Source organism: Lithobates pipiens, unplaced genomic scaffold (genome assembly GCF_037356315.1).
Source record: "Lithobates pipiens isolate NorthernLeopardFrog02 unplaced genomic scaffold, aLitPip1_a1.2 Scaffold_3, whole genome shotgun sequence".
Taxonomy (NCBI): Eukaryota; Metazoa; Chordata; class Amphibia; order Anura; family Ranidae; genus Lithobates; species Lithobates pipiens.
In genome coordinates, this window is record NW_027507790.1 from 66,829,539 (window position 1) to 66,845,400 (window position 15,862).

At 40.7% G+C, this 15,862-nt stretch overlaps 1 protein-coding gene across 25 annotated transcripts in view; it reads left to right on the forward strand.

The window, feature by feature from the left end:
- Nucleotides 1–15,862, forward strand: part of RIMBP2 (RIMS binding protein 2) — a 777,506-nt gene that overhangs the window by 685,329 nt on the left and 76,315 nt on the right. For 14 of the 25 annotated variants that reach the window (XM_077461782.1, XM_077461787.1, XM_077461794.1 and 11 more), the window contains 3 exons: nucleotides 2,235–2,349; nucleotides 6,442–6,594; nucleotides 7,419–7,603. In XM_077461782.1, the coding sequence (XP_077317908.1) occupies nucleotides 2,235–2,349; nucleotides 6,442–6,594; nucleotides 7,419–7,603 (453 nt within the window). The remainder of the gene's footprint in view (nucleotides 1–2,234; nucleotides 2,350–6,441; nucleotides 6,595–7,418; nucleotides 7,604–15,862) is intronic. The other 11 variants (XM_077461793.1, XM_077461805.1, XM_077461792.1 and 8 more) reach the window with 1 other exon arrangement.

The window sequence follows — 15,862 nt, forward strand, 5'->3', positions numbered from 1 at the left end:
CCTGGTACGGCTCAGGAGGGGGGTGCTCGCTCGCCCCCCTTTCCTGGCCGGCCGGGTAGCGTGCTCGGACAAGGGTCTGTTGTGGACTTGGGGGGGACCCCCACGCCGATTTTTTTCGGCGTTGGGGTTCCCCTTTACGTCCATACCAGGCGGCGGGGCCAGCGATGTCTCCTTTGCGGGCCCCGCCTACCTGGATACCCGCTCGAAATGAGCGGACTTTTATCCGGGCGGGAAAAGTCCGCTCATTTCAAAAGTACGGCGGACTGGCATACACACGGGCGGATTGTCCGCCGAAATGTGAGTCCGACGGACAGTATTACGGAAATTCCGAAATACTTAGTCCGCCAGACTGCACGCTGAAAAAGTCCGCTGAAGCCCACACACGAGCGGACTGTCCGCTGAAATGTGTTTCGGCGGACTAAGTTGGCCAGACAGTCCGCTCGTGTGTACGCGGCTTTAGAAATCCTGAAGGCAGTGATTGGTTTTCGGGGGGGCCGTACGCGGCTAGACTCCCAAAAAGTCCCACATATGTGGTATCCCCATACTCAGGAGAAGCAGCAGAATATATTTTGGGGTGCAATTCCACATATAACTATGGCATGTGTGAGCAATATATCATTTAGTGACAACTTTTTGTAAACTTTTTTTTTTTGTCATTATTCAATCACTTGGGACAAAAAAAAATATTCAATGGGCTCAACATGCCTCTCAGAAATTTCCTTGCGGTGTCTACTTTCCAAAATGGGGTCATTTGGGGGGGGTTTGTACTGCCCTGCCATTTTAGCACCTCAAGAAATGATAGGCAGTCATAAATTAAAAGCTGTATAAATTCCAGAAAATGTACTCTAGTTTGTAGACGCTATAACTTTTGCGCAAACCAAAAAATATACGCTTATTGACATTTTTTTTTACTAAAGACATGTGGCTGAATACATTTTGCCCTAAATGTATGACTAAAATTTAGTTTATTCGATTTTTCTTATAACAAAAAGTAGAAAATATCTTTTTTTTCTCAAAATTTTCGGTCTTTTTCCATTTATATCGCAAAAAATAAAAATCGCAGAGGCAATCAAATACCACCAATAGAAAGCTCTATTTGTGAGAAGAAAAGGACGCAAATTTCGTTTGGGTACAACATTGCATGACTGCGCAATTACCAGTTAAAACAGTGCAGTGCAAAATTGTAAAAAGACCTCTGGTCCTTAGGCTGTTAATTGGTCCGGGGCTGAAGTGGTTAAAGCTGTCACACCAGTACAAGAGCAAGGTAGGAAAATGACACATTTACTGGTAAAAGATCAGCTTTGCATGTCAGTAACACTACAGGTAACAAATCAGCTTTGTAGGTCTACATCACTACATGGAACAGTTAAGCGTTTCAGCTAATCTATGGCGGCAATCTGGGAAGCCTCTAGTTCTCATAGTGCTCAGTAGTCCAAAGTCCCACATCTGAATTGATAAATGGCTTGGTAGATTTTAGTCCTATGAAACGCTCACTTCTCAATCATTGGTTATAATCTCTTTTTTTTTTTTGGTGTGGTGGTGGGGGCATTATTTGGAGGAATCTGCTCAGAAGTCATCTTCCCTATGGCACTGTGGTTTGACAACTCATAAATACAGCTGCACTGGTATAATACAAGCAGTCAACACACCAGCTTCATTGAATGCCACATTTTGCTGTGCAGAACTTGCATACCATGTGCATCCTCCTCTATCTTCAGTCACTGTTCAAGTGGCTATCTTAAAATAAACCACACACCACTCCCGGGCCCTGGTTGACTCAATCCAAGGTCAGGGATATCCTGCTCTCTTATGCAAATGTTGAAATTCCTTAACTGGGAAACTTGGCAGAGCAAAGCACTATGTGCAAAGCCCAGGCATTCATAGGAAACAAATACAATTCGCTTTCCCAAAGAAAGAGCAGTATAACATGGATTCTGATTTGATGCCATGGGTGCTTTGAACTTCTTATTTAATTATCTCAACTGTGTTAGGATTTTGTTTGCCTGGTGAAAAAAAAATCTACAGATTGTGTTTTTATAGATCTGGATTAAATGTGTTTCTTTGAGTCACAAGAGGTATCCCCCACTGTTATTACATATCTGTGTCTTTCAGCTAACCTTTCAGTTAAAAGTAAAATGTTGTCTTTAGAGCTTTTGCTTTAAGCTGTAGTTGGTACTTTAATTAGTTTTATTATTCTGTACAACATATTGGTTATGGTTTATACCTGTGTTCAGCTTCTAGGTAATCACTCTACCTTGGGAAGGACGGAGAGAGTGGATCGCCCTGTACAGCGGTTCTCACATGGTACAGTGCCACAAAGACCACGGCCTATGATGGTTCCATCCATTGGTTAGTTGGCTAGCTTGTTGTGTGTTTTATGCTTTCTTTGTAAGTTTAGGTGGTGTGAAAAATGTGTTACAATTGACTTTACACAGTAATCAATATTCTGAAGTTTAAGATTTTTTTTAAAGAGTTTAAATGTTTGCTGGTTAATAAGAAGAAAATGTTAAATATGCAGTTTATGTAATATCTAACATATACAAAACACTTTACAGTATGAAAAAAAAAAATACATAATAATAAAATAAATAAAAATATGTAATATATGTTATATGTAGCTATGTATTGCTTACAAGCGCTAACCAAATTTAACATATCACAGTATTCATAGCCATCCAGTAGCCATCTATCTGCTGTGGAGCTAATAGTAGAGCACTCCTTAGACCCAGCTGTGGTTGTAGGCCTACCTATTCAACAAGAAAAATGTAAAGATTTCCTGTTGGCCTAAAAGAATACTTAGTGAGTCTGCAATATAGTTAATTCTAATTAGGAAACATTGATTTTATTAGCATCCCGTACAATATTAAGGCAGGTGAAGTGATTTTTAATTGGTTCAGTATTTGTTATTATTGACAACGTTCAACCTATTTGGTATTACAATAAATACGGCTAGGTTCACACATATGATGTTGATGCAGATTTAATTGTGAGAGCACAGCAGCCCATTCATTTGAAAGAGCTACTGTACATGCGAGCAACATGGGAACAACGTACCAAAGCCACACTATTTCCCAGTCCCAAAAATATGCTGCATTTTCAGATGCGCAAGGGGGGGGGGGCATTAAAAATGAATGGCACCCCTGCACATCTACTAAAAAGCCACACTTTATTTTGCAAAATGAATGTAAATATAGTTGAAGATATTAACTATACCTGAGGGCGCAGATGTCTTACCTATGCCTGATGGTGCAGATGCCTGAGGGTGCAGAAATGTGTGCAATTTATATGCATTCCTGCGGCCGCATATATGTGAACCTAGCCGTACAGTCTGAAAGTAAATATATACAGTTTTAATATTTAATCCCTTGGAAGAAATTATATTTCACTAGGGGACAGGACTTTTTTTTTTTTATTATTACACAGCACAGTTACACTTTTTGTCAGATAAATGTTGTGCCCATATTCATCTACACCCCCCATTTGTTTCCATTTACATTTCAAGTGCATACAACTTTTTCTTTTCTCTTCCATTCTAATTTGTAATAGTAATTTATTCCTAAAGATAGATATGCATAAATAAGATATATTTTTATTTCTAGACCTCAAAATATTTATGAGACTTAAGCCGCGTACACACGGGCGGACTGTCTGTCCAACTTAGTCCGCTGAAACACATTTCAGCGGACAGTCCGCTCGTGTGTGGGCTTCAGCGGACTTTTTCAGCGGACAGTCTGGCGGACTAAGTCTTTCGGAATTTCCGTAATACAGTCGGTCCAACTTTGGTTTCAGCGGACAGTCCGCTCGTGAGTAGGCAAGTTGGACGGACTAAGTATGGCGCATGCTCAGAAAGGATTTACACGGCGAAAGGTTGCATTGCAGTGTATTGGACGTCGTATTTCTAGTCCCGTCGTACGTGCTGTACACGTCATCGCGCAAGCTTTCAGCGGACTGTTTGTTCATCGTGTGTGGTCAAGTCCGTTCATTCGAAAGTAGGACGGACTGTCTGTCGGATTGTCTGACGGACTTAGTTGGCCAGACAGTCCGCCCGTGTGTACGTGGCTTTATTTATATAATATGGCTTGTCACTGCTGATTACTAATCTGTTTTGGTAGTGTCACATTTCCTAAGGCCAAAAAAGATAATTGAGATACAAAAATTTCCATTACTTGGGGAAAGAGCCAAGTATGCACAACTCAGATGAACTGTTTACTAAGAGGACATGGTATTGCCCTTAAAAATCGATCATTAAGAATGCTAGTGACATGACAGCCTTATTGAAGTGTGGGGTGCAATCTTTAGCATATTAGTTTAGCATAATGGCTATGTACTTTATATCAGTGACAGGTTTAATTATGATTATACCCAGGGCTTTTTTTCAGTGGGAACGTGGGGAATGCAGCACCTCCAGCATTGAATGTATGTAATGACAAGGGATGCTGAGCTATGCTGGAGAATCTATTTTTGCTGGAGGGGATCTATTTTTGCGGGGGGTGGGGGGTCTATTGTTGCTAGTGGGGATCTATTGTTGCTAGTGATGGATAATTATTGCCGAAAGGGATCTACTGTTGAGGGAGGGGTCTATTGTTGCTGGCTTCTGGAGGGTCTATTGATGCTGGCTGTTCTGGCTGAGTCTATTGTTTCTTGGGGGTATAATGTTATGGGGGGGTCCTATTGTTGCTGGCTACAGGGGATCACTTTTATGTCCTTTCTTGTTATCATTAACAAATTCCATACAAATTACTTAGCACCACAAAATATTTGGTTCTGTATTCTCTAAAAGGGGCAATACTGGGGGGTGAGTAGGAGTAGAACCAAGTAACAGTGCTCAGAGGTGGGTAGGGGACAAGAGGCGACTCAAAATAGGAGAGTTCCTGCACCCATTCTCTGAGAAAAAAAGCCCTGATAATACCCTATAATTCTAATAGTCTGTAGTTTTCTAAATTACTCAAATTACAGTATTGAAGTGAACATAAACCTTATGCTTCTGGTTTCCATCCACTGAAGCACATTTGATAGTATTTAATATCTTTAACTGTGTTTACATTCATTTTGAAAAAAACGGCCAACCTTACTTGTCAAAGTGTCCAAGAATATTGGGTTCTGTCAGACCATAAGTGTTGTCTCATAGCTACCAGTCTAAATCAGATGGTTTGAAGTCACTGTCATCTTGTCGATTTATGGTGGAGTGACAGTGTCTGTGCATAAGTCCCCCCTCCTTGACCCACTGACACTTTCCTTGCCAGCTTTCCCTTGGCATGCCTTCCTCTAACACAGCTGGCCCTAAAATCCCCCAGTGTTGACAACTGTCATGTTACAGTGCTAAGGTCTAACAATTAAAGACACATGTGCCTTCGTACCAGGAAGCATCAGATATTTTCACCATCTGAAGCAGAAAAAGTGGTGAAGGAGCATTGGAAACGTATCAAGGGTTTACAGGGAGGAGAATTTAACACAAACTTTGCCACTTTGTCCTAAATGGGAAAGTGGTAGTGCCCTTTAAATTATGCATACATAGATCTCTATTTAGCTCATCTTACTCTTTCTACATAAAATAAGTTAGCGTGACTAACACTCACTCTACTTTAATGCAACTGTCACAAAAAGTTGTAAACCAGAAAATCTGCATTTTTTTTTCTGAAAATATGAAAAAATACCATTAAATAGTTTTTGTAGCCAGTAATCATGAGGGTCTTTTTCATCCATTGTTGGTTTCCATTAATACAATAACTGAAGACATGATAATTTGAAAACATACAATGCCAAACAATAGCATTTGCTAGTTCAAAAGATGTAAAGTATTTGTAGTTAAATTTTCACAAAAAAAAATTAACTCACGAGCAGTAAATATTCCACCCATTCACTTGGATCATTTCAGAAGTTTGTTAAAGCCTCGATGTAATGTTCGATGTGCCTATGTTATTCCAGTGCAAACACAGTTGAAAGCAACGTTTGTGCTGCATTGTGGACTGTCACTTGTCAGTAATACTGTCAACTTAACACTGACAAGGGAACATTCAATAGTTTGATATACCGGTACCTCTGTTTCAGTGTAATATGTTCAGTGTTAACATTCCTTGTCAAAACAGTTACCACCAGTGAAGACAACCAATAAACCTTTTAGCGCTAAAGACACTGGTAAAAAAAAATAGGATTTTTGAAGCATACCTTGCTCTGGATTATTGTATATATCAATTTAAAATGTTCCATCAAAGAATCTTAAAAAAAAAAAAAATATATATATAGGGACACATTTAGATATTTTTGGTATGCAGCTTTGACTAGATTTAGCTATTATCTGTTCAAAAGTAGTCAGTGGCTCTACGGAACATGAATTATGTGTTAAAGAAGAGGTGCCCTGTAAATTAGGGGCTCCAATCTCCATGGTCCTCTGTTCCGAATGCTCAGAGCATGTTTAATAGCTCCTTCCCTTTTTTTCCATAGAAATTACAATGGACAGTAACAGTGAAGGTGGCCGTTCTCGGTCAGGTAGTGAGGGAAATATTTCACCTGTAAAAGAAGAAGCTTATTATCGCAGCATTGGAGGACACAGGAAGTGGTCTCCGCACCGTACCAGGGCCTCTGACGATAGATACGGTATGCAAAATAAAACCTTCTTCCTCCCTTTCTACCAAGAAATGGTCTTAAATTCTTCAGCTTTTATGTCTATGCAGGATTGGGTGTCAGATACTTTTTTGGGATCCGCACTTATTTTCTGAGGACGCTCTGTATAATAGTTTTTTAATCACGTTTTTTAGATTAGTTTAAGCTGATGTAAATAGAGAATAAAGGCTTCAAACTCTGAGATCATTCTAATGCATTGAAGGTTTGCAGATCTACTGAGTTTTTTTTTGGCCTTTAATTTGCTGTGCAATGAGCCGCCGCGTTTGCATGCAGTGCAGCATGTGTGCAGGGCTTACAGTGCACTTCTCCCTCCATTCCCACATATCTAGAGTGTCCCAGCTTAGGGGAAAGGTAGGATTGCACCAACTTCATGTCCATCATTGCCATCAGCCATGCTGTATGTGTTGTGTAGTATCCTGCATTGCATGCACTTTCTTCCATTGGCCTATCACATCTAACAAAAATTTGTATGTGAAGATGCCTGATATTCAGCTGTTGCTACAATGGTTTTGTGTGCTCCTTACATACCGCTTTCTTTTTAAATGCATAATTAACCAGGCTTACTGTGCTAAAGAAATTCCACATTTAGTTAGCTGATGCTGACAATACCGCAGCATTGTGGTTTGCTGTGGTTCGCAGTACTTGCTTTCAGGGAAAATTGGCTTTGTTTTCTTCACAAATGTCTTGTGATGTGTGCTGTTTTGTGTACTTTTTGCACTCTGCCTCAGTGTCTAAAAGATTGGTTAATACAGTGAAGCATGGAAAGACTGCTGTGTATATTTTGACTCTTCCTTCAGATAGTTATGGCAGCCGTGAGCAGATTTCATCTGAAATGTATGAGGAATCAGAAACAGATGGAGGGATGGATGATTATCCTGCAAGAATATTTGTGGCACTTTTTGACTATGACCCAAGAACCATGTCCCCGAATCCAGATGCTGCAGAAGAAGAACTTCCCTTTAAGGAGGGCCAAATAATTAAGGTGACTTCTTACACTGTATGCCAATCTTTAGTTTACATCCAGATCCTGAGACTACAAAGTGAACAAGGAAACCACAATGAGTATGAAGACTGTAAGTTTTCACTGTTATGTGAGTAGGTCAGTCATCCTCAAATGGTTAGAGCTAAGTCATGGAGATTATTTTAAAAGAATACTTATACCATAGGTCAAAGTTTATATATCTAACTTGACCAGCATGCACTACTTTCAAATTCCTTGATTGATTTCTGTTCAAAACTTGTAAACAAACAGCAGGTAATAACAAGGGACTATATTACTGAAACTTTGTCACTTCAATGACAACAAAATACTATGTAGATCACTACTTATCCCTTCTTTCTAGCAAAATTTTGACTTTCCTGTATATTCCTTATCTTGGAGTACAGTACAGGACACAGGCAATTTATTCATATACCATGAGTTATAGGCTTGTACCTTAAGGTGATTGGACACTGGCAAGCTTTTGAGGTTACGCCCCCTTGAGGCACCACTCCTATAATTCTAACCTTTTGTAGCATGCAATTCAGATTAAACAAGAAGAGTTGGAGATGGTAGCCTGTGTCCTGTACTGTACTCCCATATTCAAATTTACAGGCAAGTCAAAATTGCTTATATCTTAAACAGACAGTACAGGACACAGGCAACTTAATCATATGCCAAGAAACATCCCCAAGGAATGAATACAAAGGGTGGACAACAACTAGGTAAACAGGACTGCACCAACCAGCCCAATATAAAAGTAGTGGTCAAGGATCCAAGTTCAGATCAAGAACCTTGCAGCCAAAAGCTGCAACAGTAGCAGATTGAGCATGTGGTAAAGCTTTGAGAAAGTACAAACAAAAGATCGGGTGGTGGCCATACAGAGTTGGGCAACAGAGTCTTGGTTTAAGAAAGCTCAGGATACTCCTAAAAATCTGGTGGAGTGGGAGTTTAACAGTGCAGCAGAAGATTTTTGATTAGGAGCATAAGTTCTTGCAATCAATTTTCTGATCCAGCATGCATTGGTGGATTTTGAAGCAGGGTGCCCCTTTCAAGGACCTAAGATAAGAACAAACAGAGAATCCAATTTGTCTAATGGAAGTGGAAGCTTTTAGGTACACTCTTTCACTATGTTCTGGTAATGTAGAGAGAGCTCCTTTGGAAGAGCAGGACACAAGGATGGCAGGACAATGTCTTTATTGAGATGGAACGCAGAAACCACCATTGCAAGAAAAGATAGTCTTGGATGGAATACAGCCTTTTCATTGTGAAGTAGGGGGAAAAGCTCTGATGACAATCAAAAATGCTACTTTGCTGGTAATACTCTTTATGAGAATATCTCTGATGGTTTGAAAGTATGGTTTTTGTAGGGGAGAGAAAACAAAATGAAGGTCCCAGAGAGGCAAGGGGGGCCTTGCATGAGAACTAAGGAACTGAGAAGCCAATGGCTTTAATGTACTAAGAGCTAGATTTTGGTCAGAAATGTGGAAGGAAGGCCACACGTGGTCACATGGACACTGATCCTTCCTGGCCCCTGTATGTTCTGAACTAATTTATGGGGGATGTTAAGGTAGGAGGGGGTTAAGACCTGGGTTTCAACAGCCATGCTGTCAAACCCAGGGATTGTGACTCAGGGTGGTATAGTGGTAACTAAAGCCTTAACATTTTTACCTTAATGCATTCCCTGCATTAAGGTAAAAAATGTTTTATTACTGGTATCAACCTCTCACCCTCCCTTTTAAAATGTACATACCTGTCAGTCAAACCCTGTAAAGAAGGAGCGGGCGGTGATACCGAGCCACGGTGTCTGTATCTATGAATGCAGGCAACGCAGCTCAGGATCGAGTCCACAGGTAGGCCCCCTTTCCATGGGGCCCACCAAGAAGAGGAGGAGCCAGGAGCACTGGTGGGTGACCCCAGAAGAAGAGGTTTGGGGCTGCTCTGTGCAATTTAATTGCACAAAGCAGGTAAGTATAACATGTTTGTTATTTAAAAAGTAGAAGTCTGAGTATGTTTGTGTACAAGGTTCTTCTTGGCTTATTTGGTTCAATTAGAATCACCACTTTTCTCTCTTCCTCTATGTTGTGAAAAAAGGTGAGACAGAATTTGCAGTGGAATACATCAATTAGCCTAAACTGAGGCTAGGGGATAATTAGAGCATTTGCTTAGTCCAAGTGGTGGTGGCTGGGATAACTAACCTGCAAGTTGTCTACTCCTGGGATGTGGACTGCAGAAATCTCTGGACAGTGAAATTCTGTCCCTGGGAGAACCTGGTTTGCTTGCTTAAAGGCAGCCAGGCACCTTGTACCCCCTTGATAGGTAATATGACTGTTGTCCTAATGCACCCAAATTGGGTGTCTCTTTAGAAAAGAGTTCAGTGCTGGAGGGACAACCTGACTACTCTGAGCCCAAGACATTGATGGGAAGTTTGGTTTGCTCTCTAGACCATGTTCCCTAAAGTGTCAAGGGCTGGAAGACTGCACCCCAGCCCAGCAGAGTTGCGTCTGTTTTAAGAACTTTCCAATTGTAAGGAAAATTTTTCTCAATGTTGGAGCTGGAGTGATGATCCACCAGGGCAAGGTATTTCTTGGGTGGATAGGAGCACGAGTAGTAGTAAAAGGCACACAGGTCACACAGACCCCAGACCGCGCCACGGGGGCTCCAATAAGAAAAAGGCGTAAACCGGAAGGACACAAGGACAGTGTCGCCACCCCTAGACCTCACAATCCCAAAAGGAAATGCAAGCAGTAACAAAAAATATATATATTTAGACGGGGTCAGGCGCCACCGATATTGGCTAAAATGGAGTATGTACAAAGAGGTGAGTACACATAAAGCACTAGCCACCTTGGGGACACAGTGGTTACAAAGGTAAAAAACCATACTATCCACTGGTAAGGTACAGAGACGGTAAAAAGAAGTAAGCAGAACTCAAACCATATGATATCCCCCACTAGTAGGTATTACTACTAAGGTACTAGTGATAATGCACACCAATGTTTATAATGTGCTAGGGGGTATCACAAATTTTATAAATGGCTCACCCAAAGGTGTATATATGGACCACTCATTAGCACTTATGTAGCCATATACCAGATAAGCAGGTAAGCACAGCAAAAACACATATACATATATAAAAAACATATACAGAAAAGATATATATAGAAAAACAACAGGGGTATTAGGTTATATATATGTAAACCTAGCAGGTTAAAGATAATGATAAATGTGTGTCCATGCGTCTGTACACATGCATATACACTAAACCCATAGAGGCCTCTGAAAGTGCTGATAAAGTGCAAATGGGTACAAATATGTACGCAAAGTGCAAATATGATATGCAAATATAATCTTTGAAAACATAAAGTGCTTGGTGCAAATATAAATTGATCACACTATAAGTAATTACAAATAAAAGTAAAAATAGAAAAGCAGAAAAATCATAAAACCCTCAAAAAAATTTTTCAAAAAATACAGCAGAAAGTTCATAAAGGCCCCAAAAATTCATATATAGCCCAGACAAAAAACTCATATATAGCCCAAACAGCAAACTCCTAAAAAGTGCAGTCCAAAAACAGACCAAAAACAAAAAGAAAAGCAAAAAGAAAATAAGTGTCCACAAAATCTTCAGATAGGTGCAGGATGAAAGTGACTGGTGCTCAAATACATAAAATTCAGGTGACTTCCGTGCTCACCCCCTCAGCTCCCCACTCACCGGAACTATCAGCCCACAAAGGGCAATCAGGCCTGTAGATTTCACACAGCAAGGATCGGTCCACAGAAGCAAGGTTTGAAGGAAGCAGTGTTCCACTTTCTTCTTGATGTATGAAGAAAACTAGTGCTGATGACTCAAGGTTTCCTCAGGGAGAAAAAAGGGGGGAAGACACCATAGTGCAGTAATTCCAGGTCTCAAAAGGTTAGTTTTATAAAACCATAAGCTTTATTGACACACCGATAAGAGAGATGTGTTTTTTCAAAAAACAAGTAACAAAAAACCCCTAGGGGATATAGTACATAAAAAAATATATAATTGTGCAATCCCAGGATAACTTAAAATAAATACACACAGTCTTTTCCAGAGAGTACGAAAAACTATATCAAAAAATGGGTACTTGATAAAAATAGAAAAATAAAAAAGTAGAAAGAGAGGTGTGAGGTAGCTATTTGTATATGCACACCTCCTCTACCTAAATCCCTTGTATGAGCACAGGTGGTGTACAAGCACACACGCTGTCAAAAGGTAAGCAGGGGGAGAAAAAAGATCGTCGCTGAGGACGTCTTATGACGAAACGCGGCTGACGTAATTACGCACGCCACATCCGGATTAACTGTCTGAGCTAGGTGGAACGCAGGGCGGAACGCACGCTAGATTCGATCGTCAACGTGCTTGTTCCTAACGATACGGCCGGGTACTGTCAGCTCCACCACAGGCGGTGGGTCACCATCCCCCCGTGAGGACCAGCGGTGTATGTTCCTTCCCCCCCCCAGGCCGCCGCACTGGGCATAGCGGATCCATACCCTGTGGAGTAGACAGGTGCACCCAAGCCCCCCTTTTTTCTCCCCCTGCTTACCTTTTGACAGCGTGTGTGCTTGTACACCACCTGTGCTCATACAAGGGATTTAGGTAGAGGAGGTGTGCATATACAAATAGCTACCTCACACCTCTCTTTCTACTTTTTTATTTTATATTTTATTGTATACTTTTGATTACCCCCCTTTTTTTCTTTTTATTTATCTATTTTTATCAAGTACCCATTTTTTTATATAGTTTTTCGTACTCTCTGGAAAAGACTGTGTGTATTTATTTTAAGTTATCCTGGGATTGCACAATTATATATTTTTTATGTACTATATCCCCTAGGGGTTTTTTGTTACTTGTTTTTTGAAAAAACACATCTCTCTTATCGGTGTGTCAATAAAGCTTATGGTTTTATAAAACTAACCTTTGAGACCTGGAATTACTGCACTATGGAGTCTTCCCCCCTTTTTTCTCCCTGAGGAAACCTTGAGTCATCAGCACTAGTTTTCTTCATACATCAAGAAGAAAGTGGAACACTGCTTCCTTCAAACCTTGCTTCTGTGGACCGATCATTGCTGTGTGAAATCTACAGGCCCGATTGCCCTTCGTGGGCTGATAGTTCCGGTGAGTGGGGAGCTGAGGGGGTGAGCACGGAAGTCACCTGAATTTTATGTATTTGAGCACCAGTCACTTTCATTCTGCACCTATCTGAAGATTTTGTGGACACTTATTTTCTTTTTGCTTTTCTTTTTGTTTTTGGTCTGTTTTTGGACTGCACTTTTTAGGAGTTTGCTGTTTGGGCTATATATGAGTTTTTTGTCTGTGCTATATATGAATTTTTGGGGCCTTTATGAACTTTCTGCTGTATTTTTTGAAAAAAATTTTTGAGGGCTTTATGATTTTTCTGCTTTTCTATTTTTACTTTTATTTGTAATTACTTATAGTGTGATCAATTTATATTTGCACCAAGCACTTTATGTGTTCAAAGATTATATTTGCATATCATATTTGCACTTTGCGTACATATTTGTACCCATTTGCACTTTATCAGCACTTTCAGAGGCCTCTATGGGTTTAGTGTATATGCATGTGTACAGACGCATGGACACACATTTATCATTATCTTTAACCTGCTAGGTTTACATATATATAACCTAATACCCCTGTTGTTTTTCTATATATATCTTTTCTGTATATGTTTTTTATATATGTATATGTGTTTTTGCTGTGCTTACCTGCTTATCTGGTATATGGCTACATAAGTGCTAATGAGTGGTCCATATATACACCTTTGGGTGAGCCATTTATAAAATTTGTGATACCCCCTAGCACATTATAAACATTGGTGTGCATTATCACTAGTACCTTAGTAGTAATACCTACTAGTGGGGGATATCATATGGTTTGAGTTCTGCTTACTTCTTTTTACCGTCTCTGTACCTTACCAGTGGATAGTATGGTTTTTTACCTTTGTAACCACTGTGTCCCCAAGGTGGCTAGTGCTTTATGTGTACTCACCTCTTTGTACATACTCCATTTTAGCCAATATCGGTGGCGCCTGACCCCGTCTAAATATATATATTTTTTGTTAGGAGCATGGGTAGGTCCAGGGAAAGTTCTTGAGTGGAATTGGGTAAAAGGTACTGCCTCGAAGGAGACGGTCATTTGACCCTGAGTGCTCATAGTGAAGCTCGCAGAGGGATTTCTCTTGGATCACAGTTTCATAATGAAAGACTTTTGCTTGGGATGTATTCAAGATCAGACCCAAGTATTCTAGGTGCAGGGAAGACTGGAGAACAAACTTGTTGATATTGAGCACCCAGCCCAAGGCCTGGGGCAGCTGAATTGTCTTTTGGACATTTGCTGAGAGTTGCAATTGAGATAACTCCTTCAAGAGAAGATTGTCTAGATAGTCTGTCACTTTGCCTAAGTTCTGAGAAGAGCAAGCAAGGATGATAAGACCTTTGTAAACTCCCTAGTTGCAGAGAATAGGCCAAAGGGCAGGGCAACATAATGAAAGTGGTTGCCTGCCACTGCAAAGCATAGAAAATTGCTGATGAAATGGGTAAATAGAAACATGCAGATGGGCATCTTGGATGCCCGCAGATGCCATGTATTCCCCTTGTTTCAGAGAGGCAGTTATTGACCTTGTGGATTCCATGTGAAGTTTTGGAATTTGAAGGAATGTGTTGAGGAATTGTAAGTCCAGGATAGGATGAATGGTCTGTTGGTCTTTGGTACCATGAACACATTTGAGTTGAATTCCTTGAACCTGTCCTGTAGCGGGACTGGTACAATGATAGCCTGGAAACGGGTGGTTCAAGACATTCTGCAAATTTAACTCTCAGTTTTTGGTTGATTTTGAAAGACAAAAGCAGTGAGGTGGTAGAATTTTGAACTCTGTCTTGTACCTATTTGATTTTGCAGATTGAACCTATAGGTCTGGGACTCATAGGAATGAGGCTGCCCTTTTATTGTGAAGTGGACACTGGGGAAGGCTTGGAGGCATTTGTACTCTAAACCTTGGGCAGAAAAGAATAGCTGAACCTAAGGCCGCGTACACACGGGTGGATTGTCTGCCCAACTTAGTCCGCTGAACCGTGTTTCAGCGGACAATCCGCTCGCGTGTGGGCTTCAGCTGACTTTTTCAGCGGACAGTCTGACGGACTAAGTCTTTCGGAATTTCCGTAATTTTGTCCGTCCAAACTTGGTTTCAGCGGACAGTCCACTCGTGTGTAGGCAAGTTGGACGGACTAAGTATGGCGCATGCTCAGAAAGGATTTACACGCCGAAGGTTGCATTGCAGTGTATTGGACGTCGAATTTCTAGTCCTGTCGTACGTGCCGTACACGTCATCGCGCAAGCTTTCGGCGGACTGTCTGCTCATCGTGTGTGGTCAAGTCCGTTCATTCAAAAGTTGAACGGACTGTCTGTCGGATTGTCTGACGAACTTAGTTGGGCAGACAATCCGCCCGTGTGTACGCGGCCTAAGTTTTGAGGTTGAAGCCTGGTGAGAGCATGCAGGTTCTCTGTGTTTAGAGAAGTTAGGGGATCCTGAGGAGGGTGAGGAAAGAATACCTTTCCATCTGTGTCCTCTTTGTTGAAATTAATACGTGTCTCACCAAAGTAACAATCAAGCAGAGCTAGGTATAAGTAATATGGTGTCAATATAAATACAACGATGAAACAATGTGGAAAAAAAAACAATCCATGTGAAATTAAATAAACATAGAATCCATTCCATAAAATAAAGTTCCAAAATATGTGTACCACTTATAAATTGAATTAATAGTTAAAATAAGCTGCTTCCAAGTGGTGACAAAAAACAGTGTTCCACGCAGTGCTCCACTCAGAATGGAGAGTTCATTGGTGCTCCATCCACAGTGAGAAAGTGTAAAGATGTCCCAAACACACCCTTTGGACAGAATAAACTCAGCAGAACCAGAAATTGCGCTCCAATCAAAAATTGGGGTACAATCCTCCGCTCCACTCACAGGAAGAAAAGGGAAGGACCTATGTGTTTATATGTGTTAAAAGTACCTGCTGTAATAGGGATTTCTTTTCACACATTGGGAGTAGCGCTGCCTAATCCAAATCAGCATTAATTAGAAGACCATATGTTTGAGGTGCCTTTTACAGACAAATATCACTGTCCAAACCTTTATGCCACGTACATACGACCGGAATTTCCAGCAGAAAAGGTCAGAAGGAATTATTCCGTCAGATATTACAATTATGTGTGG